The 27,217-nt window shown below is 36.0% G+C and overlaps 1 protein-coding gene across 1 annotated transcript in view; it reads left to right on the top strand.

The window, feature by feature from the left end:
* HOMER1 (homer scaffold protein 1) overlaps positions 1-9,618 on the top strand; it is a 113,360-nt gene extending 103,742 nt beyond the window's left edge. Inside the window, exon 9 of the mRNA XM_045566090.1 lies at positions 6,139-9,618. Coding sequence (XP_045422046.1) covers positions 6,139-6,327 — 189 coding nt within the window. The 3' untranslated portion in view covers positions 6,328-9,618. The remainder of the gene's footprint in view (positions 1-6,138) is intronic.
* Positions 9,619-27,217: the final 17,599 nt, after the last annotated feature.

Raw genomic sequence — 27,217 nt, 5'->3', positions numbered from 1 at the left:
TTACTCACTTTTTTCTGCATTAATAGTATGCTTTCTGATTCTAATTTATATATGAACATCATGAGTCAGTGGTAGTCAGACATGGCAATGGAAGATTTTTTGCAATTCATTATCAAAATCTCCTGCCAGCTCAGGTACTTTTCTTAAACCCCCATGGTTAGCTGCCACAATAAAGAAGGGTTAGGACCACTTTGGAATAAAAATAAGTATGTGTATAAAGGGAGGAATTTGGAATAAGGCATAATAAGAGGGATCTGGTAGCCCAGATTGGAAGGAGGACCTAGATTATAAAAAGAATGGCCAGCATGTATTGAGTGTTTGCTATGTACCAGACACTGGGCTAAGCACTTCACTTTTATTATGCATTTAATCCATGCAACAGTCCTAATAACCTAGATGAAGAAACCGAGGCTCGGAGAGGTTAACTTGTCCAACCTATATTTAAATGATGACAGTCAGATTCTAAAGCCTTGTGTCTTTGACCACTGAACTCTATAATAGAGACCCTTCATAAAGAAAAAAGGTTCCTTATATAAAATGAAATATTTCCTTCTTCCATTCCCATCACTAGCTTTCAGCAGTCTGGGAAAAAAAGAGATTACTTGTTTTGGCTTGCCTTGAGGACAGTTTTGCACTTCGGGATATTTAGCAATTCGTGGAGATGATTTTATTTTCACAACCCAGGGAGGGTGGTGTGTAACTTGACACCCAGTATGCAAAGCCAGGGATGCAGCTAAACATCAGAGTATCCAGCTCAAAATGTCAGTAGTGCCAAGGTTCAGAAACTCTGGGGTAGAACTAAAATATAAAGCATGGAATCCGGGCTGGAATAACTGAATAATGGGGGAAAATTCAGTCTGGTTAGTCTGGTTTTGTCTTTTATTTGTTTTGGTTTTTGAATGCTTGCTATTATTCAGGTATATGCTAAGCACTTCCATATGTTAACACGCTAATTCTCACATTAACAGCTGGGGTATCCCCATTTTCAAAGAGAAGACAGCAGTTCAGAGGTGTTAACAAGTTTAACCAAGGCACTTAGCTAAAAAGTAATGTAGCCTAGATTTGTTTGATTCCAAAGTCTCTGTTCCTTCTCCATTACCACACTTCTTCAACAACAAGCACCTAAGCCGTCCATAATGATTCTTTTAAAAAATTGGTATGTGTAAATTTACATTGTCTCACATATGAAGAGAAACCAAGACAAGATTTATTCATATCAGACTTCTGTGTTGGTACTTTAAATGTGTTTCATCATTGATTGAGCAGTAATTGAATTTTATTGCTGGTATCTGAAATTGTGAATATTAATTCTTACCCATTCTCTCGCTGAATATCAAAAATAATTATCAAAAACAGCCTACCTGGAACAGGACAGAGAAGCTTTCAGAAAACCTGAGGATGAATTCTAAAAAGTCCAAGCCACAGAAATAACCTATGTTTTTTCCAATTCAAACAAAGTTGCTCTTCTGCAGGCTGATTCCTCCCACTTACACATCTCCTATTTATCCAAAGTCCCACCCGCCTTAAACCTCTGTTCATAAATTCAGTCCAGAAAATTGGGCTCAGTAAATTCCTTGGATGGTAGAGGAACTTCTGAAATTGTAGTATGTGGAATTGGTTCAGAGGTATGAATATGGATAGAAAAATCATAGTTTGGGTAAATTAAGAATGTTACAGTTTTTCTAATTTATAAGTTTTTAACATTCGGAAATATTTGGATATTTCTGAATATCAATGTAACATATGCTCATTGTAAAAATTTTAGAAAAAGTTGGAAAAATATACTTAGCAGGTTAAAATCAATCATAATCCCATCATCCTAGGGCAAAACATTTGGCATTTCCTTGCGCCAGTGTTTGGATAATATTATGTCCTTTATTTCTAAGAGGTTTTCTTGTATAAAAGTTTTAAATATTCTGTTCTAGTACATTATTTTTCTTCTTCAGGAGCTCTAATCATATGTGATTGGATTGTCTTTTCTTGTTCTGTGTTTCAACCAGAACTCTAACCATTTTCCCCACTTTATCTCACTTTCATTCTCTAGGATTTTTTTTTTTTAAATAATAAGTAAAAATTGAATTACAAATGGTTTTTATTCAAATCTATTTTTCCTCGGAGACCTTTATAACTCATTCTTCATTTCTGATATATTTTTGCCTTTTTTCTTCCATTTCTGTCATGGGTTGGATCAATTTTCCTGTATTTTAGGGGGAGAGTTTGCCCATTTTTATTCATAGTTTTTGAATATCTAGTTCAAGCTTTTTTGGAATGCTTCTTTGAGAATATTTAATTCAGAGTAGAGTATTCTGTTAGAGTTTTCTTCTGCTTCATAGTTAGTTTTGGGAGCATTTTTAATTTTGATCTGCTGAAGTGTTTTGAATATTTTCTATTTTCTTCTTCTAGTTTGGGTAAATGAAGTTTGTTTATACCTTTGCATTTTTTGAGTAAAATGGCAGTTTGGGATGGTTTATAAATTCTTAGTTCAAAAACACCTTCCTTTAGCAGATGTGATGGTGTGTACCTGTCAGGAGGCTGAGGCAGAAGGATTGCTTGAGCCCAGGAGTTCAAGGTTATAGTGAACTATGACAGTGGTACTGCACTCCAGCCTGAGCAATAGAGACCTCGTTTCAATCGATAAATGCATATGTACTTTTAAAACTCTTTTGCAAAGACAATGGGAAGAGAGATTGTGCCCTACAATATTTTAATTTTCTTTTGTCTTACAAGATCTTAAATGTCCCTATCTTGCTTGTTTTTCCCTTTACCATATTATTTCAAAACAGTCCTTTCTCTTCCTTTTACCATCTTCTCCTTAGCAGTGTCTTTTGCCTTTGTAAGACTACCTTCCTCAAGTTTCATGTGTACGCTGTGAAATTCCTTTCTGTAGTCTGCTCTGTTGCTCTAGGGTAGTTTTTTCAGTATTTTGGCACTATGATGGTCCTCCTGTTTCTTAAGCTTACCATAGTTCAATCCTAGGCCTTTCATCCTTCTCTTCACTCTTAAATGCATTGGCCCCCATGTCCCTCCACAAAGGGAAATTGGTGCTTAAATTTTCTAATTACAGCTAATTTATGTTTGTATTGTTCTCTGTCTTCTGGTTACATTGAAGTCATGGAATTTGCCTGGTTTCATTCCAAATATTTGTTTACATAGTTTTGGAAGGATGGTTGGTAGATGTCCATGTACACAGTCACATACTCAGCTACCCAGAAATCCATTCTGTTTATTTCCAGTGTCTTCCTTTTAGAATGTATGCTCTATAAAACAGGTACACTCTTTGTTATATTTACTGCTTTATCCCCAATGCCTAGTACTTAGAAGATGTTCAGTAACTAATTGTTGAATAACTTCTTCAAAATATGTGTGTCTGTTACCCATTCTTCTGTCGAATTATTAATACTTGTCTTGATGATTTCTATTTCCTATTATGTATAAAGGTTAACAGTTAATAGGGCTATGATATATCTTACTCATAAGAGCTTACAATGTGAATCAGATGTCAATAAAGATAATTTTTCTGTATCTTTTATTTAGAATAAATGATGTAGGCTTTAAACTGATAGAAAATTAAGCTGATCTGGTCCCATTGGTAGTGGTCATAGCTGTTTAATTTTCCTTTAATCACTTTAGTGTTTTAGGCTCCATATGTAACAAATACAGAGCATGACTTTCTGCCCAGTAGGATTTATACTGTCAGTTTTTGCCTTTTAAAGCATTCAAAAGGAAGTTAGCAATTGCAGCCTACAGTGTTTTTGTCAGCACTGAAGCATGCCTCTCACTGGGTGTCCCTGGTATGTACCTTACATCATTAAAGGAAAAGAGGGAAATAGCAGGTAAAATGGTTATGAGCAGACAAATGAGTTTGCAGGGAGAATGAAAGGCAAAAAAGAAAAGGTTGGAAAATATGGACCAAAAGTAAGACAATTGGGAAGTGCCGCTAACCACAACTTCAGTTACATCTTGTTGGCCCCTGTGCTCTAAGTCTATTCTTGCTCTAGGAACATATTCTCTCTGCCTAAAAATAGACTAGCACCATCAGCATTGTATTAGATCTCTTTTGTTATCTAGCTAGTAAAATTCCTACAAACAGAGAGATGGCTTAGAGTAGGAAATTCATTCTAGAGAGAACAACACACTTTTATTAGCTGAGGGAATTTTGTGTTTTGCTTGCTTCCATTGAAAATGTTTGGATGTTTCATTGATTGGCAAAGAAACAAGGGAGCCTTTCATTTTAGGAAGGCTTTAGAGGGCAAACTGGGTGGTGCCTGGTGAAGTGGGTGTTTGCAAGTGAATGACATTTGGTCTATTTTTATAGTTGGAAACATTCTATCCTTAAGCTTATTGTTTAAGCAGGCAGGAGAGCATGCTGTGCAATCAGGAGTGGAATTTTTGCATTTGATCTCAGGATCTCTTTCCTCCCTCATAATTTGCAGCCTCCATGTATTTGGCTTCTGAATTTATAAATATTTTATTAGTTTCAGATTCCGTTCTCAAGGTACTAATCTTCACCTTGCAGATTATTCAAAGGGAGGAGATTAGAAACATACCTGGTTAACATCTAACAGTAAATACTTTGAGATTTAGATTGGGATCCTTTAAATTCTTCCTTTATAAATTTTTATAACTATTTGATTCCTTTCTTATATTTTCTCAGGCTGTTGCAACTCATCTGTGGCATCCTTGCTTGAGCCTTGCTCTTTTCTCTGTCATTGTAAACTAAGAGTTATTACTTTCTTAAATGTATTCAAGGCAATTTTCCAATTTTTTCCTTGAAAGTTTAATTTCTGTGGATATTGTAGGAAAAATTAATTTTGGGGAAAAGAAGGTCCATAATTTGAACACCAGAACTATTTTTTATTTCCTCTTTGTACATTAATTCTTAGTGTTTGTCCTTGTGCATACAGATTTTTGCCCAGTTTCAGTGAGCTGCTTTATATTCTGTTCTTTTCATCTAAATTTACCAGATTGTCTTCCAATAATATAATAAAAAGAAAATTTCCACTGTCCTTTAGACTTAATAGAATTTGTTTAGAGATGTACATTTAAATGATGTATTAACATTTGAAACATCTTATTTTCTGAGGCTGATTCATGTTGTGTAACTAACACCAAAATGTTTTCATTGTCCCATATAATTTACATATTTGAATATAATTTATGTCAGTCACTTAATTCCTTTTAAATGTAAAAGTGAGTTTTCTAGGAAGGTTTATAACTTTCAATTCATTGCTTATCTGAATAGCTTATTTAAGGTGTAACAGCTGGCTTTCTGCCATTTTTCTCAGTCTGATTTTTTTAACCAAAATTAAATCATTAGTTCAATTTTGTCACTTTATCTTTTTAGTCTCACTTTGTCATGCTTGGAAACATTATTTAAAACAATAATAATTTCTAAATAATTTTTAAGTATGGTGGAGTTTTCTGTGTCAAAAACATGTTTTTAAACATTTTTTTCTGGCGTGAACATTTGATTCCCTTTTATCATTTTTTTCTTTCCTTGGTTTATAGTATATTGAAGCTGTTAGCTTTATAATTCTCTAATATGTACAGTTATATGTCTTCACTACAGTTTTTAGCAATTGAACTATATTCTCTACACATGCATTCATTTGATATTGAGGCAAGGCAAAAAATAATTAACATATTCAGAGTATCCTAAAATCTCATTTCAGAGAATTGGTTTCTTCTCTAAATCTTTGTCCAGAGTTGCCAGTAAGAAAAGAAAGTTATTTTCTTTTTTTTCCCCTCTGCTTGCTTTAACCTGAGACTGCTAACAGTTGTACAATAGGAAAAGTAGGTGAGCAGCAATAAAAATGAGATGTAAATGATCCGTAAAATGGGTCTCAGTCCTCTTTTGGTATTTGAAGTACCTAGAGTATTACCTGGCACAAAGTCATTAGATTTTTGTTGGATGATGAGACAGGTTCATAAACAAGCCAGTCAATAAAACCCCATGGATCTCTGAGATGGCCAAATTTGAAATCTCCTTAAATTGTGTTGAATTGAGATTCCAAAACTCATCCTGACTGTCAAACTGCATTGACTGCCACAAGATTAGTAATAACAGAAAGCTGTATTGTTTTTAAGTGATGGATTGACATATACATACATATATATGTTACACTTTTGTTTCTGAAGGAAGTAGAAATTCGGAACAAAGACCTGGAGGGACAACTGTCTGACTTAGAGCAACGTCTGGAGAAAAGTCAGAATGAACAAGAAGCTTTTCGCAATAACCTGAAGACACTCTTAGAAATTCTGGATGGAAAAATATTTGAACTAACAGAATTACGAGATAACTTGGCCAAGCTACTAGAATGCAGCTAAGGAAAGTAAAATTTCAGTGCCAATTGATTAAAAGATACACTGTCTCTCTTCATAGGACTGTTTGGGCTCTGCATCAAGATTGCACAAAAAATTTGAATATCACTCCTCCAGGAGGAGGATCTTTTGAAAATTGGAATTGTATATTTCAGTGTAAATTTTAGAATTCAGCTTGTAGCTAGTTGGGGATAAAACGAGATGAAAAACTTGAACTACAAATTACCTCCATGTATATTATTGGCCATAGTTAACTAGAAAGTTATAAATAGACACTTAATGCAATCCTTTTTTCTGATATTAGCCAATGGGAGAATTAACAATGTCTGGGTCACTTCCCCTTTTTATGTTCAACACAGTGAGGGTTATCTGCTTTTTAAATTAATTTATTTACGATATCTAGAGCTGTGTTTTGTGCAGAAACTTAGTGATGAAAGCCCTGTCTTTTGTTGTAATCTGAATAATTTCTCAGGATATTTTTGCACTGCTGAAAAGCAGTGCCATTACCAATTAATTCTTGCCAGGAGTGAGAGAGAGCCGCATCTTTAATTGAAATATACTATAACTGGGTGTATAGAGTTCTTCCCTTTTTTTGTGCTGGAAGATATTTCACTCTGGTGACTATTCTAGTACACTCTGGTGTTCTCTAATCTTGTCTGTTGTATAGTTTACTTTTCCATATTGATTCCATGTATTTATGAGAAGATATTGTCTCCCATTTTATTACACATTTTAAAGCCAATTAACGAAGGCAGCTGAGTCCCTCAGAAATTTTTCTTTTTAAATTTCTAATAAATTTGACACACAGTACTGAAATACAGCAGCCCGTCCTTGACGGTCTGGTCTAGCAATGTTAAGTATATTTACAGAATATGCAGTTACATTTATTTATGTATTTTGCAAGAAATTTTTTCTGAATGATCAATGCATTTCAATTTATGAATAATAATGGTTATCGGGGAACTGTTTATTATAGATAATTTTAAGGTGTATAGCTATTTTAAAGAGGATCCATTTACATCAAACAGCCGATCAGAGGACTATATCTGAATTGTGATGGTGGCAGATGGAGATGGAGTCGTGTGCTCTGTCTGAGTCTTCACATCAATCACATCTTTATTCAAACCTTACAAGGCAATATCCTGAACTGTTAACTAGGCATTTCAAAACAGGAATTAAATTCAATTCAATAGGCTCTTCTCAGTGAACAGGTTTTAATGTTGTTTTGATGTAATTTTAAAAGACTTTTAGCAAACATGCATTTCTTTATATGATATATTTCTTTTATGAAGCTATTTTAAAAGTAAGCCGAGTGCTGTCTAGTCTGCTTATGGAGTAGGAATTGCATCAGAGTACATATATTCTTGCTGTTCTATGCCTGTGATGTTGAGGAGGGTCTTTTTTAAAGTGTATGCTTGAGTATCTGACTCTATGGAGTCTATAAATGCACTGAATTTTGTTTGTACCCCAAAATGATTGAATTGTTAAGTACAAAATTAAGCTAATGAATCAATTTGTAGCCATTTTTTTTCACTCATAAACAGCTACTCAACACTAGACAATTCTGTTTTACATGTATGTGTATGTATGTAAATACATACATATTAATTTATATGAGAGTGAAAAATAAATGATTTGTTTTTAAAGTTAGTTTCTAAAGTGAGTTTTCAGATGTTTCTGAAAAGTTTATAACAGACACTTAATCATCATGTATTATATGTGCTATAACATCATGTAAGTTACCTCCATCTATTTTAGGATATTTTCCTCACCTATTTATTATAGGGAGAATAATAGAGATACACATGCTCAGAGCTGAGATATTTCTCTGGTAAATCAGGTAATAAAATTTATTTGATTGATGGAATTTTGAAGTAGATGTGATTTTATCCATCAGTTTCTGAGTAACAAAGAGCACCAGGTTTTAATTTAAATAGGGGCTTTAACACTAGGGATCAGGGAATTTAGTTATGAAGAGTTAAAAAAAATTTAAAAAACAGTGTAAGCTGTTGAAATGATAAGTGAATTATTTTAATGATGTAATAAAATATTTTTAAATTTTGACATAGTGGTCATTTAATGGGAAAATAACTCAACAAAATGTCTCCACTTGAATTGTATTGATAATGTGAGACATATGTGTAATTCAATATATACATATACCCATATGTATATACAGAAAATTATTTTTAATATTTTCCTACTGATATGAAATTTAACATTCGAAATTTTGTGAGTGTTTTCCTTGTCCAATAGAGACTAATTGTTTCTTTTTTTAGTGATTTAACAATTTCTTGAGGGCTGCACCTTTAAATTCCCAGATTGTCAATAGACATGTACAGTATATGGGATAAGGTGGACACAAGTGCACATATAAATAGAATCTTCTTAAGACTATTTTAAACATTCATTTACAGTAGGAAAATATCTAGAAATCATCATCTACAAGTCATAATTAGATTGTGTGCCTACTGTAGTTTTTTCCATTTCTGTATTATATAAATAAACATTTGCATATTAAAATTTGATTTTCCCAGAGACAAGTATTATATAATGTATCTATATTTAGATGAAACTGTGGTAATATATTTGTCAGAAAACAGCGTTGGGGACTGTAGCCTGAACATGTGGACTTGAAGTGACACGAAGGAGAGCAAAGGTTGATCCCATTGTGTATAAGTTATTCTATAAGAACTATGAATCCTTGTACAAAAACAAAAACTGAAAGAAAAAAAAAGAAAAACAAAAATACAGTTTTTATTTTGAAATACATTTGTTGTTCTCTGGAGAATGTACTTTATCTTTTTTTCCTTCCAGTCTTTTACAGATACTTAAAAGCATTTAAATGATGACAGCATTTACTTAAATCTTACAGGTGCTACTGGATTTTGCATTAGTATGTTATGTTGTGAAATCCTAACTTTGACATAAAAGGTTTTATAAGTATTTCCCTGCCTGGAAAATTAGTTTTTGTTTCTTTCTCTTCTTCCCTCTCTTTCTCTCTCTCTCTCTCTCTCTCCTCCCCACCCCTCATTTCTCCTTCTCTCCCCATTTCTCTCTGCAGACTAAAAAATATTCACGAAGTTGCATCCCACTTTGTCCCTGTAGAAGACCTCCAGCACCATCATACATTGGATGTTTTGCTGTCATTGAACTGTTGGGAAGCAGTTGGAGGAAAAATTTCACACTTTTTTTCCCCCAGGTGGAACTAAAAGGGACACTCAAAGTCTAGCTGCCGCCACTACGCTCTTTTAAAGCTCGTTTCTTTGCCCTGTTGAAATTAAATTTATTCATTAACATGTGTCTCCCATGTTTTTATTTAACTCTGAAGTATGCACTTCAGCAGCTTTCCTCTTGGGGTCCTGATTTTCTGTCAATACTAGAATAGGAAGCAGGCCGGGGGAAAGTTTGTTGGGTGACAGTGGTTTGTTGCTGGTTTTTTAATCCTCTCATTTGATATCAAATGATTTTAATATCCTGAAATTCTGTGCTTGAAGTCATGAAATTATCTTCCTTGAATTTTTGCCTCCTGAATGTATAGCGTGTTCCATTATCATTCATGAGGTGAATTCATTTATATAAAATATTAAAAGAAGAAAACTTTCAGGTAAGAAGCATGAGGTAAATTAATTCATATAAAATCTTAAGAAAACTTTCAGGTAAGAAGTTGAGATTAACAGTTTTTAAAAATTTCTCAATAGGACACTGCGCTGTAACTTTAGTAGGAGTAAGTATTTGTTGAGAAAATAATTTGTATGTGAAAGAATATTTTAGAAATTACTAAAAGAATCATTTAGAAAGGAAACAAATGTATCAGTCACCTTACTCTAAATTGTGAAAGTGTATTTTTTCATAATATTTATTTTAAATTGGACCTTAAATTTTTTTTTTTTTTTTTTTTGAGACAGAGTCTCGCTCTGTTGCCCAGGCTAGAGTGCCATGGCGTCAGCCTAGCTCACAGCAACCTCAAACTCCTGGGCTTAAGCGATCCTACTGCCTCAGCCTCCCGAGTAGCTGGGACTACAGGCATGTGCCACCATGCCCGGCTAATTTTTTTTTCTATATATATATTTTTTAGTTGGCCAGATAATTTCTATTTTTTTTAGTAGAGATGGGGGTCTCGCTCTTGCAGAGGCTGGTCTCGAACTCCTGACCTTGAGCGATCCGCCCGCCTCGGCCTCCCGGAGTGCTAGGATTATAGGCGTGAGCCACTGCATCCAGCCTGGACCTTAAATTTTTTACGACAGTTTTTCTTTATGGGAAGCCAATACATAGATGTCACATAAATGCAAGCACAGTTACTAAATTAAAGAAATATTTTGCTTTTTTTAAAAATAATTACCAAGTGAAATAGCTAATAATTTTATCCCCAGAAAACTCAGAAACTCAGTCAGCACTACACTGCCTAGTGGTTTCTGCTTAGTGTATTTAGACAGAAAAAACACATTTTAAGTCATTTTTGCCAAAAACATGTGACCCAGGGAGAGAAATTACATCTGTGCTAGAATAGATAGAAGGCCACAAACTCTCAATTGACTTCTAGTCAATTCTCTGATCTCCATAAGGACTCCTGTATCCTTTAGAATAAAGGACACATTCCAGAGGATACCAGGAGTGGGGGTGGGAAGAGGATATTTTTTGTGAAAGCAGACCTTGCAAAATGAACAGGAACATGCTGCCTTCAGTTTTTTACCTAAGGCATATTGGGGTAGCCAGAAACACATAAAGTGCACCCCCAGCTGTTTCCTACCTCGTTGCTGCTTTGAACTAAACAAATGGGGATTGCCCTAATGAATTTCAGACTTTCAGAGGACCCTGTCACTTGTCCTATCAGGATTTGTAACTTAATATAGGACACCTAACATTCAGAACTTACCATTCTGTGGGATTCTGACCTACTTTTTGTCGGTTTTTTTCATGTCAGATACACCCAAGGATAGAAATACTACTCTGCTTTCTCCTAACAATGCCAAATGAAAGTATTAATAATAAATGCCTAAGAAATGTAAAATTAAGACCATTTCTATAGCACAGAAAAATGTCTTGTGAATATTTTTTCTATTAACATTCATGATTTTTTTCTTGTTATCTGTGTATTATTACTTTAACTGTATACCTGGTTACATAGTCATATCTATATGGTTTGTGGATGTGACTAACTTGATTGTTCGCCTTCCTTTATGAGTGACAGTCTCAGGGAGCATGGCTAGAAAGTGGGCATGCTTGAAGCAAATGCTTTCCCTACAACTTCCATATGAAATGGAACAGCAAGGAGTATTTGTGGAATGTCTGCTGTGTTACAGGCACTGTGCTAATTGCTTGACTTTTTATTTCTACATATAGCAGCCCTGGTGTTCCTTTGGGAGGGGAGGGAGACAAGGAAGGAAAGGCTCAAATGATTGCACCTGTTCTGTTCCCACGATTATCAGTCTGGTACAGCAGTAAGAAGGTGCAGAGATCTTGCTCATATTTCTGGTACAGTTTTTCCCTCTAGCTTGTCAGCCTTGCTTCTCTAGTATATCTTTGTTAGGGGACTTGTTAACTGAAAATTTCATATTCACTCTTCTTGAACGTCTTCCTGCAGCCTTCTTTGGTGTTTATAAAGTGCTTGTTATCATGAAGTTATAAATCGTATCTTCTTTGCAGGTGTCATATGTATGCAATATGTTTTGGTCCCAATTTATTTTAAACGTACAGACTTCCAATAATCCAACAAAAGTAAGTAATTCTTCACATGTAGAATTTTAATCTACAAAATTTAAGTAGCAAACTATAAAAGATGTTGGGAAAGCAGCTCCTCTCTTAAATTCCCTAGTGAAACTAGTTGTAAATCTGTAAAACTGAGACCCCAACACTAAACAGGAGTTCAACAGGATGTGGGTTTTACAGTAGGTACTAGGTGACTTTATGATCAATTCTGGTTCCAAAGAAGTTAAAGCCTTTCCACATTGATCCAATTATTAGATCAGTTGCAGAAGTAACGCATGGCTCTAGGATCTTTAGATGGATGATACTAGAGATCAGGGTGAAAACACTTTGTATAGTTTCCAGTCAGGAGAGACAGTGACTAATTATAGAAGTACCTGCATTGTGCTAGGCTGGGGATAGGGGATATAATAAAAACCCTCCAGGCTGGGCATGGTGGCTCATGCCTATAATCCTAGCACTTTGGGAGGCCGAGCCAGGAGGATCACTTGAAGCCAGGAGTTCGAGAACAGCCTGAGTGAGGCCCCGTCTATACAAAAAATAGAAAAATTAGCCTGATGTGGTGGCGTGTGCCTGTAGTCCCAGCTACTTGGGAAGCTGAGCTATGATGACACCATTGCACTCTAGCCCCAGGCTACAGAGCAAGACCCTGTCTTGAAAAAAGGGAAAAAACCTCCAGAATTAGTTTTTTTCATGTATCAAATTATCAACATTTTTTGTTATGATAAATGATACATAACAAAATTTACCATTTTAACCATTCTAAGTGTACAATTTAGTGGCATTAAGTGCATTCATAATGTTATGTAATCATTACGACTATCCATTTTCAGAGCTTTTCATCAGCCCAAACACAAACTCTGTACCCATTTAATAATAACTCCCATTCCTTACAGCCCCCTGCCAAGCCCTTGGTAACCTCTGTTTTACTTTATGCCTCTATGGACTTGGCTATTATAAGTACCTCATATAACTGGAATCATATTTGTATTTTTGTATCTATCTTTTTCACTTAGCATATTGTTTTCAAGATTATCCATGTTGTCGCATATATCAGAATTTCATTCCTTTTGGAGGCTGAATAATTTTTCATTGTGTTGTATATTAAATAAGACGTTTTGTTTATCCAGTCATCTGTTGATGGACACTTGGGTCATTTCTATCATTTGGCTGTTGTGAATAATGTTAACATTTGTATACAGTATCTGTTTGAGTCCCTACTTTCCATTCTTTTGGTTATATACCTAGGAGCAGGATTGCTGGATCATATGGTATTTCTGTTTAACTTTTTGAGAAACCACCAAAGGATTGGGTTTGAATTGGGTAAACTTAAAAGAGTTGTAGAACAAAGTGCCAGTTCACAGGGAAAGCAGTCTCGGGGTTAGTGTTTTATTGATACACCTGTATTTGACTCATTGGCCTCCAAGTCATGTCTTTTATTCAGTCTTTACTAAAACATTTATTGAGCACCTGCTATATCCAAGGCCCCATTTGGAATAGAGAATATAGAGAAAAACTCACAATTTAGTTACTTTCCAGTACACAAGTTCTGTGATAAAGGAGACACTGGCACAGGGAAGAAGGAAGAGGGATTGGGAAGTCTTCCCCAGAGGAGATGATACCTGCCTGAGTCTTAATGGAGGTGCAGGAGCTAACTAGTTAAAGAAGGGGTGAAAGAGGGTTGCAGAGAGTATGTCTTGTGCAAAGGCTCAGAGGGGTGAAAGCATTGGGACATTTAGAAAATAAGAATGGGTCACAACAGCTGAAGCATAGGATGTTAGGGAAGGGCGTGGCAAAGGTGGACATGGAGAATAAAGCAAAGGAAAAGCAGGAAGGACTCCTAACTCATATGAAAGATTTGGGTTTCATTCTGAAGGATATTGAGGGATTTGTCTTTGCAAAGAAATGATATAATCAAATATATGTTTTGGACCGGGCACAGTGGCTCACGCCTATAATCCTAGCATTCTGGGAGGCCAAGGTGGGAGGATCGCTCGAGGTCAGGAGTTCGAGACCAGCCTGAGCAAGAGCGAGACCCCGTCTCTACTAAAAATAGAAAGAAATGATTTGGACAGCTAAAAATCTATATATAGAAAAAATTAGCCGGGCATGGTGGCACATGCCTGTAGTCCCAGCTACTCGGGTGGCCGAGGCAGGAGGATCACTTAAGCCCAGGAGTTAGGTTGCTGTGAGCTAGGCTGATGCCATGGCACTCTAGCCCAGGCAACAGAGTGAAGCTCTGTCTCAAATATATATATATATGTATGTGTATATATATATATATATATATATATATATATATATATATATATATATACACATACATATATATATATGTTTTGTGAATTAGGCAGCTGTGCAAATCACAATCCGTTTTGAGAGTCTGCCTTATGGCAGTGGTGATGAAGACGGAAAAGATGGAATGGATTCAGAAAGTATTTAGGAAATGGAATCAGTAGGATTTCTTGACTGATTTAAATGGCAAGGAAAAGAGAGGCTGGGCACAGTGGCATGCACCTGTAATCCCAGTTACTCGGGAGGCGGAGGTGGGAGATTGCTTGAGGCCAGGAGTTTGAAGCTCTAGTGCACTTTGATCGCACCTGAGAATACACACTACATAGCGAGACCCCATCTCTTGAAAAAAGAAGAAGAAGAAATGAAAAAAAGAAAAGAGGAATGCAGGATAACTTCTGGATCTCTTGAGTTGGACAATCAGGTGAACAACCCCATTTACTAAGATAGTGAATTCAAGGGAGGAGAGAAGCTTAGTTTGGGTGGAGGTGAGGAGGCAGAGCCAAAGGAATATGAATGATGAGTTAGTTCTGTTTTGAGTTTTACATGCCTCTAGGATATTCAAGTGGAGCTGTGGGTCTAGATGGAGCTTGAGAGAGAAATATGAGCTGGAGGGAGATATTTGGGAGTTGTCGATATAAATAATGGTAATTGAGGGCGTGAGAAATGGATAGAAGGCAGGGTGAAGACATCACCTTGGGCCAGGTGCAGGACAAGAGCTTGTGAAAGAACGGCCAAGAGGGATGGGTGGACAACCAGAAGAGTGGGGACTCGGGGAAGCCTTGAGTGGAGTTTCAGAAAGCCACATTTCTCACAAAAACACCAACAAATCAACTCATGTCTTAAGGTGATGGTATTCAAACTGTGTTCTGTTGAGATCCTTCATTAATATTTGATTTTAAGATATATTTTAACTTAAAAACTAACAAACTCAAACTCAAATATGTGGTTTATAACATTTTAAAACACTGAAATCCAGCAAACATCAGTGCCAGGTTAACTGTTTTTTGTGCAGATGCCATAATGAGGCCATCTCTAGTAAAAGGAAGAGCCTCTTGGTATTTCAAGGTGAGCTGTTAAAGAACTGCTACCATTTCTCACTGTGAATTGGGACTTTCTCAATGTTGTGCAACTGAAAAGAAATAGGATCTACGTAAGATAACTTCTGTCTTCTATAAACCCAGTCTCAAATGTTTATTTATGAAAATAACTTCATTTTTCTTATTGATTGATTAAATTTTATATCCCATTCTTTCTGTTAATATGCTGGACTTCCATTTAGTTGTCATTTTTAAAAGGGGTATAGGGGCTGCAGTCAATAAGAAGTTAACCAACACCATTGTCTCTGTGGCTTATCTGCCTCTCCTCACAGTCAAGTTCTAGAGGCTTAAGTATATATATCAAATGTATCTCTTTAAATGTGTTATTTTGATACTGAATGCGTCACTAAGACCAGGTAATTTTGTGTTTGCATTGCTATAGAACGTTTAGAGAATTAACATTTCTGCTATCTTAAATGATCCTGACTCTTCTTTTATATTGACTCATAAACAGATAACTGCATACAGTCTCTGTAGAAATTATCTCAAATGATAACCAAAAACTCTTTGTATTTAGTTTAAGACTGCTGTATGGTATTTTATTTTTATTTCTAGTTTAAGTTACAATTGAAATCAGTTTGAGTCTACGGCCATACCATCCTGAATGCTTCTGATCTCGTCTGAAATCAGTTTGAATTTCTTGAGTAGACATGACTTGCACTACTTGGGCAACAAATCAAGCATGTTTGATGTTCCAGGAAGAAAAAAGGAGCTACTGATATTCAAGCTACTGATATTCAAAATTGGCTCCAAATAACACATAAAATTTGCAAATCACTCATGAATTGTCTAATAAACTTTTTTTTTTTATTTTTTTATTTCAGCATATTATGGGGGTACAAAAGTTTAGGTTATGTATATTGCCCTTGCCTCCCCCCCAATCAGAGCTTCAAGCGTGTCCATCCCCTAGACGGTGTGCATCACCCTTATTATGTATGTATACAGCCATCCCCTCCCCCTGCAACATCTGCCCGACACCGTTTTTTCATATTTTTCTATTTAGTGATTAGTCTTGGTCTGCTTTGGCAGAGCCTTTATTTTAGAGTACATTCTGTTCATTAAAATCTCATCGTTGGTTGAGCTCAGTGGCTCACACATGTAATCCCAGCACTTTGGGAGGTCAAGGCGGGAGGATCGCCTGAGGCCAGGAGTTCGAGACCAGCCTGGGCAACAAAGTAAAACCCATCTCTACAAAAAATTTAAAAATTAACTGGGTGGAGTGGCATGAACCTGTAGTGGCTGAAGCAGGAAGATTGTTTGAGCCCAGAAGTTTGAGGCTGTGGTGAGCTATGATCATGCCACTGCATTCCAGCCTGGGCAACAGAGTAAGACCCTCTCTCTTAAAAAGATAAAAAAAATCACCATTATACATAAAACATCGACCTCCATAGGCTATGGTGCATGGCCAACTACACAACAGTTTTCACAACAATTTCTTGACCTAAGTGTTACTGTTTTTCCCATTTTATAGACAGGGAGTCTGAGGTAAAGTGATTGGCCAAGTAAGAGGCAGAACCAGGAGTAGAATCCAGATCTTCTCCCTTCTCTGTGCCTCTCCCACTCCATCATGCCTAAACTATGACTTGCAGATATTTTGTAAGAAGTCAGGTACAAAAGTTTATCAATTTGCAATATTTAGCAACCCATCACTTAATGAGAAGAATCAAATGGCTTGTCTTCCATTTCACAATGGTATTAGATCTTTAAATTTCTCCCTATGTCTCTCTTTTTTTTAGGAAAAAAATAGGTTTAATTTTAACTATACAAGTGGTTCGTATGTGATTTCTTTTTGTAAGTGTTTTAATATAGAAAAAGCAAAAGTCACTGTTGACTTCTCAGTTCTATCCCTAGAAGTTATTTCTATAGCCCGATTAATGTATCCTTTCAGCATTCTTTTTCTTAGATACAAGGTCTCCTTCTGTTGCCCAGGCTGGAGTACAGTGGCTTGATCACAGCTCACTATAACCTCTAATTCCTGGGCTTAAGCAATCCTTCTGCCTCAGCCCCCCAAGTAGCTAGGGCTACAGGTGTGCACCACCACTGTATAATAATTTCATCATTATTTCACCAATCTGAAATAATTTCATAATATGCATTTATATATATATATCTGCTTATAGAAATATCTAGTTTGGGGAGGCAAGAAGTGCATAAATTTTATTATATGATATGTTCTACAATTTGTTTTAAATCTTTTTGGAAGATCTGTCCAAGTTAGTACATAAAGATCTACCTTATTCCTTTTAACTCCTTCAGAGTATAACATTTATGGATATGTGGTTTATTTAAATGTTTGCCTATTTTTTCTTTCCTTTTTTATCCTGCCCCCTTCTTACCCTCCTTGAGACTACTTGTTAAATGTTAAGGGTATTCAGGATTAATTAGTACCTAGTTACCAAATGTTCCACAGTGCTTTTTATATCCCCAGTTATTGGGGAGAATGAACTCTGGATGAATGCTAAAACTGAAAGAAAAAAAAAACTTTTAACTAGCCTTGATGGAAATCTTTCTAAATTTTACTCCAAGCAACATCTAGCAACATGCTTTGGACATAGTAATTGCTCAATAAATGTGTTGAATAACTGAACATGCTTACTGCCTTAGAAAAGAGAGGACATATGTAAATTTTAATCTTTGTGACTTGGTCTATCAACTGTTGTGCAGTGCAACCATCTGGGGATACCTGGGGGACCACCAAAGGTATGTAGGATGATTTAAAACCCAAACTGCTGTGCTTTATAGCCTTCAAAGTGGGAAAGAAATGGGTAGAATAGAAAGGAAAAAGGGAATAGGGAAATGCTTGAACTCTAGTATATCCGGACGATGTATCCCTCTTATGTCAGGAGACTTTTGTCACCTGATGGGTGGCTTTGCTTCTGGTAGCGTCCCCTGCCAGTTGGCTGTTCATTCAGTCAGACATCCTGTGAGTACCTATGGAGTCACTAGGCACTGGGAATGCAGAGGAGACGACACGGTCCTACCCTCAAGAAGCTTGCAGTCTAGTGAAGGAAGCATACATGTTGACCAAGAGGCAGTCAGACATCAACACTGTTATGAAAGAAATACACATAGGAGGTAATTAGCCAATATCATTGAGGAGGTAGCTTTTGAGCTGTGATGTAAAAGATGAATAGATGTTCGCTTTGAGTATTGGAGTGATGGAGGAAAGCAAGCCACACGTTCAAATTCACAGTCCTAACACCCTGGCTGGGCTGATTGGTGGCTGAGCTTGGGGCACCAGAGCAGACAAGGCTTACAGATTCTAGACTATGGACTTTGTCTCCTGTCTTCAGCAGTTCCAACTTTTCCGAAGGCAACGGGAAACCTTTGAGGAGGAGAAGTATCAGGACTAGATGTACGTTTTAGAGATAGTAAATCACTCTGGCTACGGTGTCAAGAATGGCTAAAAAGAAAGGTTATGGAAGACCAGGTTCAGGATTCAGGAAAACAACTTTTTTTTAATTGTAGCAATCCAGGTAAGAGAAAAAAACTGGAAATGATGCAAAGTGGCTGAACTAAAATATGAGAGATATTCAAGAGCTATGTGATAGGATATTTTGAATTTCTGCTTTTTTCTCGGCATTTATTCTTCCTTTCTCTCCCTGCTACCCCCAATTCAGGCAGTAACAAACAGGTTCTAATCTCTTGGCCCTGAGGATTGGGTTGTTACTGCAATAATGAAACTCTGCTTTCGAGTTTCCCACCTCAAATGAGATTTTTAAAAATGACACCCCACCCTACCCTCCCACCCCCCGTGTGATGAGGAAGAGGAGTCACAGGAAAACAAAGTTAGGAGAGGGTGGCAGATACAACTAAGGAGGGGCCCTGAGCACAGCCTCCTCCTCCAGTATATCAGCCTTAGATGGGAGTTTGGCTGGTAAATAAGTGAACCCTCAGACAGGATTGGGGATCAAAGAGCAGAGGATACCCATGCTTTAGGTTCTAGGTTTGACCTACAGAATTTCCCTGGGCCAAGATGATGCAGCAGCCACTGAGTTGCAATGACAATGTGTTCTAGTCTGAGAGCCCCAGCACATTTCTTGGGCCCAAGGTTGGCACAGGAAAGCTTCCGAAGTTTCCCTGTCCCAACCTCTTCAGTAGGTATAGTAGTTGACAAAAGAGCCACTGAATCTGAACAGAGGTAGGAATTAGGGTGACACAGGGTCACCTGGGACCAAAGACCGGATGGACATCTCAATAGATGCTGATGGAGAAATGTGCCAGTGACCAGGGCCAGAGGGAGCCCAGCCGTCTCAGCAAATGCCAGCATGGCTAGGGCTGGATCAAGAACCAAAACCTACCACTCCCCAGGCCCCAGTACTTGGACACTGACATGGGACATGTCAGTGGTAAAAGGGAGGTGATAAAAGGCAAACCCTAAATTGGCTATATATCTTGAATTGACAAATAGAATGTTGCTGCTGCCAGGCAGAATAAATGTTTAGAATGAAATTTGGAAGAACGAAATTATATTCTTTATATGACTCTTAGCAGTGGATGTTTTAAAAAGAAAGAAAGAAATTATATTCTTTGTATATTCCCTATTGTGGCCTGAGAAAATGTACCCACTCCCAGCAGACTTTGCAGGACATGGTAACTCTGGAGGACTTCTAAGTTTCTAGGTTTGGTTTGAAGAAAGATGCTTTGGATATGTTGAGTTTGAGGTGCTTCTCCCGATGTCTTATGGATCTGAAGCTTGGGAGAGAGTATAAGCTGGGAAAACAAATTTGGGAGTTACCAGAAAACAAGCAGTAGGTGAAGTCATGAGCAGATGAAACCAAATGAGGATGAAGAGAACAGGAACTTTAGCAAAGCCTGACATATAAAGGGTGTGCAGAGAACAAGGAGTTAGGAGGCTGGAAAGAAAGGTCCAAAATGACCTAAAGAAGAACTGGTAGGTGACACAGATAACCAAACTAAATCAATAGCATCCAGCCCAAGGATAGCTCAGTGTTACAAACTAAAATTTTTTGTGATAGCTCTTCTCCTTACTAATCAGGAAATTATTGGCCTCAAGTTGGAACTTGGAAGCTGTGTTCCAGTTGCCTGGGGAAGCCAGGATTCTGACTACCAGGGACTAATTTGTGTTAATGTGGCGTGGTGCAGCCGTCCTTGTCTCCATAATGTTACTGCAAAGTAGATTATAGTTCACATACACAGGGAACATTTCTGCGTGTTTTGTCAATGGGCTATCAAGATTTTTTTCACTATATTACCAAATTCTCCTTTTAATAAAATATCTCAAATTATTTTCAGAAATTAGGATTAAATGAATTTGTTCCTTTTTGGCCTGTGCTCCTTCTAGACAATGAGAACTACATAAATCCATCATTCTGTCATCACTGGCTACTAGGAAGCTCAAGACCAGGTTTGGGGTTTAATTACTATAGTGTTCCTCAGATCTTATAATTCTAGTTTTTTCTTCCTGTTGGTCCTTATTTATTAGTTCCTGCTCTTTTTTTTTTTTTTTTTTTCAGACAGAGTCTCCCTCTGTTGCCTGGGCTAGAGTGCCATGGTGTCAGTCTAGCTCACAGCAACCTCAAACTCCTGGGCTCAAGCAATCCTACTGCCTCAGCCTCCCAAGTAGCTGGAACTACAGGCATGCGCCACTACACTCGGCTAATTTTTTCTATTTTTAGTTGTCTGGCTAATTTATTTAGTCTCTGAGATGGAATAATTTCTTTTTATTTTTTAGTAAAGATGGGGGTCTCACTGTTGCTGAGACTGGTCTTGAACTCCTGACCTCAAGTGATCCTCCCACCTTAGCCTCCCAGAGTGCTAGGATTACAGGCATGAGCCACCATACCCAGCCCTAGTTTTTGATCAGTTGTTTGGTCTTGTTATACTTGTTTGATGATACCTATATTTTTATTACAAGCTACTTCAAATCTTTTTTGAATTTGGTAAGATACAGAACAGCTATTTTTTTTTAAAAGGATAGGTCATTATAATTTTACAGGTTTTCTTTTTTTTTAACTGTAGCACTAAGGTTGACTTGGCCTATAACTGCTGTCTTTTAAATTTTTTTTTTTTACCATCCATCATACTTTGCTTGATCACTATCTTCATTTATCATCACAAAGTTCATTCTGATGAATTCAGAGCAGCTTTTTCCCAAGCATCAATCTATACATCAACAACAAGAGCAAAAAGTAAACATTCGATTGCTGGTTGGTGTAGGATATGCAAAGAAGCAAGGTAAGCTCAGTGCAGTGGTATCAGAAAGCTTTCCTCTTTAGCCTATTATCTGTGCTTACCTATCATAATTATTTTAGTTAAAATCTTATAAGTCATTAGTATAAATTTTTCCTTCTCTAAATCCAAGGTCAGAGCTGCTAACAAGCTTCTTGCTTTGCCTGTTGAACTATCGTGAGCAAGAACTTTTGAAGGTTATCAGAATCAAAATGGAGTCACTTGTGTTTTTTAAAAAACAAAAATCTTTGACAAATAAAGCTGAGAACACTATGAAGAGAGAGTTCTCACACTTGTGTGCTTGATAACAAAAGCTATCACAAAAGATAACAAAAACAACCACCTTGCACAAAGGCTATTACATACAACCTTACACACAAAAACATACTCTGTCAGGACATCTGCCCAGCAATTACCTAACCAACCTCATATTAGTGTCACCCTTGTTATTGATTTTTGTAGCCAAGGATAATCATTTCAAAACAATTATGTGATTCTCCTCAGTTTTCCTTTAAAACATTTTGTCTTCCTTTACCTCCCTGAATGGGCAGATAGTTTACTATGGCACATACATTGCCATTGCAATGCAGTGTATTCCTGAATCAGTATCTTTCTCTTTTAGAAAGCCTCTCTCTCTGTTATTTAGGACGACAGAAGTGGTATCAAGGAGCAGGACCTGGAGTAGAATCACTTTTGGACAGAGTTGGCAATTCTCGGAGCCAGCGTGCGGTCATCACTTGAGCGCTTTGAGCTCTCCGCATCCACAGTTTGCCTTTCCGTCCTCATGGCTCTTCTCTCAGGCCAAGCCTCTTTCTTTTTGGTAGAGGCTTTTTGAAATTATTCAGGAATTGGTTTGGTTATAAGGCTGCCTTAAATGAAGGACTTTACATCCCTTCTGGGATGTTAAAAGACTGTTTTTTCTGGTATAAAGACAAGTGTCTTTGGGGGTTAAGCACTCTGGTTTCCAAAGAATTTACATTCTGTCTGAGGCATGTCTTTTCTGGTGAATTTACTTTTGGTTCTTTCTCTGCACCTAATATATTGCTTGATCTGCACACCTGGGTTAAAATTTTTGTGAACACTCTTGACTTCATTTTGGTGACATGCATCTATGATTTTGCACTTTTGTTTTGTTCTGAAAATCTTCTGAGAACAAAAAGAAGCACTCTAAATGGTGGGCACAAGATGGCTAATTAAAAGCCACTATGGCAGTTGCCATGATCGAAAACATTGGTCCAAATCCCTGACATTCTCTGACAGAATCTATAGGATTTTCTTTGCTCTCAAGAGATTAATAAGAAATGGAATGGGATTCTCAAACATTAACGTATGCCAAGTTTTCTGGGACTCTAGCCAGCTACATATTATGACCTATTCTTGTGAATATTTTTAAACGGATGGGCAAATTACATCAAGGAAAATTCAGAGCTGAAATGGATATTATCTGAACTCTTTAAAAAAACCTGCAACTATAGATTTAACATGTAGAGATGTCTAAGTTCTCTATTATTTGTTCTCTGCCTACTTTGAATCTGCTGACTTTTCTACAGTGTTGAAATAAAACTCACTGCTTATAACATTACAGCCCAAATTTTTTTTTTTTTAAGTCTTAAAGGGCTTTCAGATAATGGCTTTACAAATTATGGCAGCTCCATGGCAACCAACAACCTAGACATCTTTTGGAAATGTAAATTTACGTTTGCCTGACTAATAATTGCTTAGACTGATGGAACAGATAATTGAAGGATTTATGTCTAAAAGAAAAAGAACTAGATAGATGTTTATAAAGGCTAGACACTTAGATCAAACAGGTCAAAATCTTGAGCACAGAGCAATAATATAAGGTATCTTTGGCGTAAAATTTTGCTTTCTCTGCCACACAGAGGCCAAAAGGAAAAAGCCAAAACAAAACCAAATCCACTAAAACACTTCCCTGCCCACACTGACCAATCTAACAAACCAGATCGACAAACAAAAGATACATACTAAAAATTCAAGGCCACTTAGAGATTTTTTTTTCTTACACATTTCAGTCAGTTCTGTCTAAAAAAGTAAACGTTGAAATTTTAACCCTAAACTTCTTGAAACTAAAAGAATAAAGTAAAAACAGGGTGAAAGAGATTTTTTTTTTTAAATCCAAAGCTATGGAAACTGCTTTACCCAAAATTTTGGTCCAGAGCTTTCGATTACCTATTGTGACAAATAAACTTCAGCCACATGAACAGGTCCTGATTTTGTCGGAAATATAATTTGGATCCAACTGTGTTTTATATACTGGTGTGTTTGTATTACTATCTCATGACTAAAATTCTGAAATGAAAGCTATAAAATCCTTGTGTGTATATGTTTAGGTATGTTTATGCATATGCACATGTATTATGTTTTATGTTGTGTCTACATGATAAAATATGGCACAGTCAGCCATAAGTCCCTGAAAAAATTCTGTTGAAATGGGCTTAGATAAGTGAATGCTCGTATAAATTATGTAATAATTAACCCAAATGCCTTTTAATTCACATGACTTAAGTAAATCTTTAATAAATAAGCTTGTTTTTAAATTATTGGTAAAATAAAAATGTCTTCCAAATTGTCAGCATACATTTTTGCCTGGGTTTACTGATCAGACTCTTTTATGTTTGTCGCTGCTAGAAGTTTTAAAATGTCAGGGTTTGACGAAAAGGTTATAAGCCTATAAACCAGCATAAAACAGAATAATCTTTGTGTAATTCTTTAATATGTAAGACTAATTTAATATTATTTTAATGAAAACAGCTATATTTTCTGAGTTATGGACAAAATACCCATATATTTAACTAAAGTTCTGACTTAGGTGGACACCTGATATTCACAGGCTATAAAAATGGTTAACAGGAAAATAATTTGAAAGGGTTCTAGCTTTGTCTAATATCTCAGGTTTTATAAGTATTCTAGGTAAATTGTTAAATAGATTAGGTCAATGTAAATGGGGTAAATCTTTAGAAATGAATTCTTCGTGTAATTTAAAGTCATAAAGTTATGTTAAATTAAGTAATAGATACTCATTAGATAGATGTCTGGGTCATTTCCAAATAAGATTTTTAAAAAGCAAAAACAAATTTAATATTATAAGTTTGTTCTTTGCTTCTTATATTTTATATTAATACAAAGACTAAATATATTTGGGTCTATTAATACACATTAAAAAAAGATGTCTTTTCATGAAAAAATTACAAGAAAGATATAAAAGTCTGTTATTTGTTGAATAAGAATAGTTTATCTAATTTGGAGATTATGCAAAGGTTGTTTCAAAATAGAGATTTTGGAAGGAAATAGAAGCAAAATGGAAAGGAACCAGTATATAGGAGTGAGAGATATAAAGAAAGTTATGGGTATGAAGATATATTTTAGTAAGAAAGGTTATAAAGAAAATAATTTTGTATGAGAAAGAATCTTGGGGGACAGATTTTTGTCCTAAAGAAAAATAACTGGTTATTTAAGAAAGAAGAAGTATAGGACAAAGCCAAAATTCCAAGCCTGTCATCAGTGGTCTAAATAAGTTGTGAAAAGGATTTCCAAAGGGAAAATTTATTAAAGGAATTTTATGTGACCAATTTGGCATAATTAGAAGGTAATTATTTATTATAAGTACTTCTAAAGATTGAGCTCTGATGTTAAAAATACACCAATACAAAACCGAAAATTTGGTCTCCTGTGCTAGAACAACAAGGTTTCCTTGAAATATTGATTTGCTCCTAGTAAAATTGCAAGAGGTTTTGATTTTTAATTCTGAAATCTGCTTTTTTAACAGCCATCTTCTAAACTGCAGTTTGTTACTGCCACATTTTTTCCTGAGATTCATTTAATTTTCCTGGTTTCAGATTAGAAATGCGTTTTCATTCAAAATGGCAGTTTTATTTCTTGAGGTAGAGTTTTCCTCTTGACATTTCTCAGATTTATAACTTAGAAGTTCAAATTTTGTTGTCACTGCACATGATTTTCAGATCATACATCTTCACCTTCAGCTCTCCTCCTTTCTCCCCTTGTAAAAGTATATTATTTTGCTTGGTTGTGGTAGTAACTCTCTCCTTCAACTATTTTGTCAGCTCCTGTGACTTTTTTCTCTGATCCAACTCTGCTATTATGGCCTGTTACTGAAATGTTTATCTTGAAGACCTAGAAAAGCAATGTTTTCCACCAGTATAACTTGATTCTGTACTCTAGCTTTTCTTGATATATCTAAATTGTTCCGTGTAATCAGGAAACTTCACATGCTTTTACTTTTTCTGAGAGCCATGTATTCACCTGTTCAAGGCTCTAGTTTCCTTGCTTACCTTCCTCTATAATATGGATGTACACTCATAATCTTGGAAACATTCTTCCTATGTTTGATTGAATTTAAGTACCCTTTCATCAGGTTTGATTTCTAGGTTGTTTAAGCAGATTTCCACAATGACAAGCAATTAAAAGACAGGAAGTTTTTCTTTACCTTTTTGGTGATTGGCCTAAAAAACAAAGAAATTACATTTTATCAAGATAATTTCCTAGCCAGGTGCAGTAGCACTCCCCTTAGTTTCAGCTACTCAGGAGGAACCAGGAGTTCAACTCCAGCCTGGGCAACATAGTGAGACCCTGTCTCTTAAAATAAATAAATAAAAAGATAATATCCTGTGCAATCTTTATTAGGTTTTTGATTACTTCGGAAATCTGAGCTTTGAAAGGGTTAAGGTTTTTACATTTGTGTAACTTTCTGTATTGCTTTTGGAGTCTTTTGGTTATCATTCTGGTTAAATGAATGACTATTTTACCTGTGATTCTGTTTTAATCAAGTGTTTTGAACCTTACGACATCTTTGGCAGGTCTCCCCAGTATCAAAATTCTGAATTAAGTCTTTTTTGACCTAGAATTAACTTTGAAATCTTCCAGATGGGCCCCTGGAGAGCCTCAAAGAATGTATCTCTCATCCTTGTAAAGATAGTAAATGATTAGGCTTACTTGCCAAATTGTTTGGGAAACATCATCAAATGATGTTATGCCCGGCCAGTGCGGTGGCTCACACCTGTAATGCTAGCACTCTGGGAGGCCAAGGTGGGAGGATCGATTGAGGCCAGGAGTTCAAGATAAGTGATGCTAAATCTTCTTTAAGTTACGTTTTGAGTTAAGTTATTGATATGACTGTTTCAAAAATCATATAAATTCATAGAAATCTAAGTTATCAGTTATAATTTTGGTTGTTAAGTCTTCTTTAATGTTATATTTATACAGATACGTTAATATGTGTATATTAACATATATTGATGTGAATATTCTAAAGATTATGTGAAATTTATGAAAATCTGATGGTCCTGAAATGATGCTGTCAGTTATGATTCTGGTTATTAAATGCTGTATGTAATAGAAATAACTAAATTTTCTTGTCAATTGTGAACTTTCTTCAGAGTTTTAATCATGGCTATTCTAAGTTTTTGTCATCCACAGTTATTGTTTTGATTTTTCCCTAAAAGCATTTGTAATCAGCAATAGTCCAAAATTGCTTTTCATGGAAAATACTCTTAAATACAGATTTCTGATAATCTTAAGATCAGTGGACTAAATAAAAATTTCCAGAACTCTGATAAAGAAACTGATGG

The sequence above is a fragment of the Lemur catta genome, chromosome 12 (assembly GCF_020740605.2).
Source record: "Lemur catta isolate mLemCat1 chromosome 12, mLemCat1.pri, whole genome shotgun sequence".
Classification (NCBI taxonomy): Eukaryota; Metazoa; Chordata; class Mammalia; order Primates; family Lemuridae; genus Lemur; species Lemur catta.
This window is presented reverse-complemented; position numbering and strand designations above follow the sequence as displayed.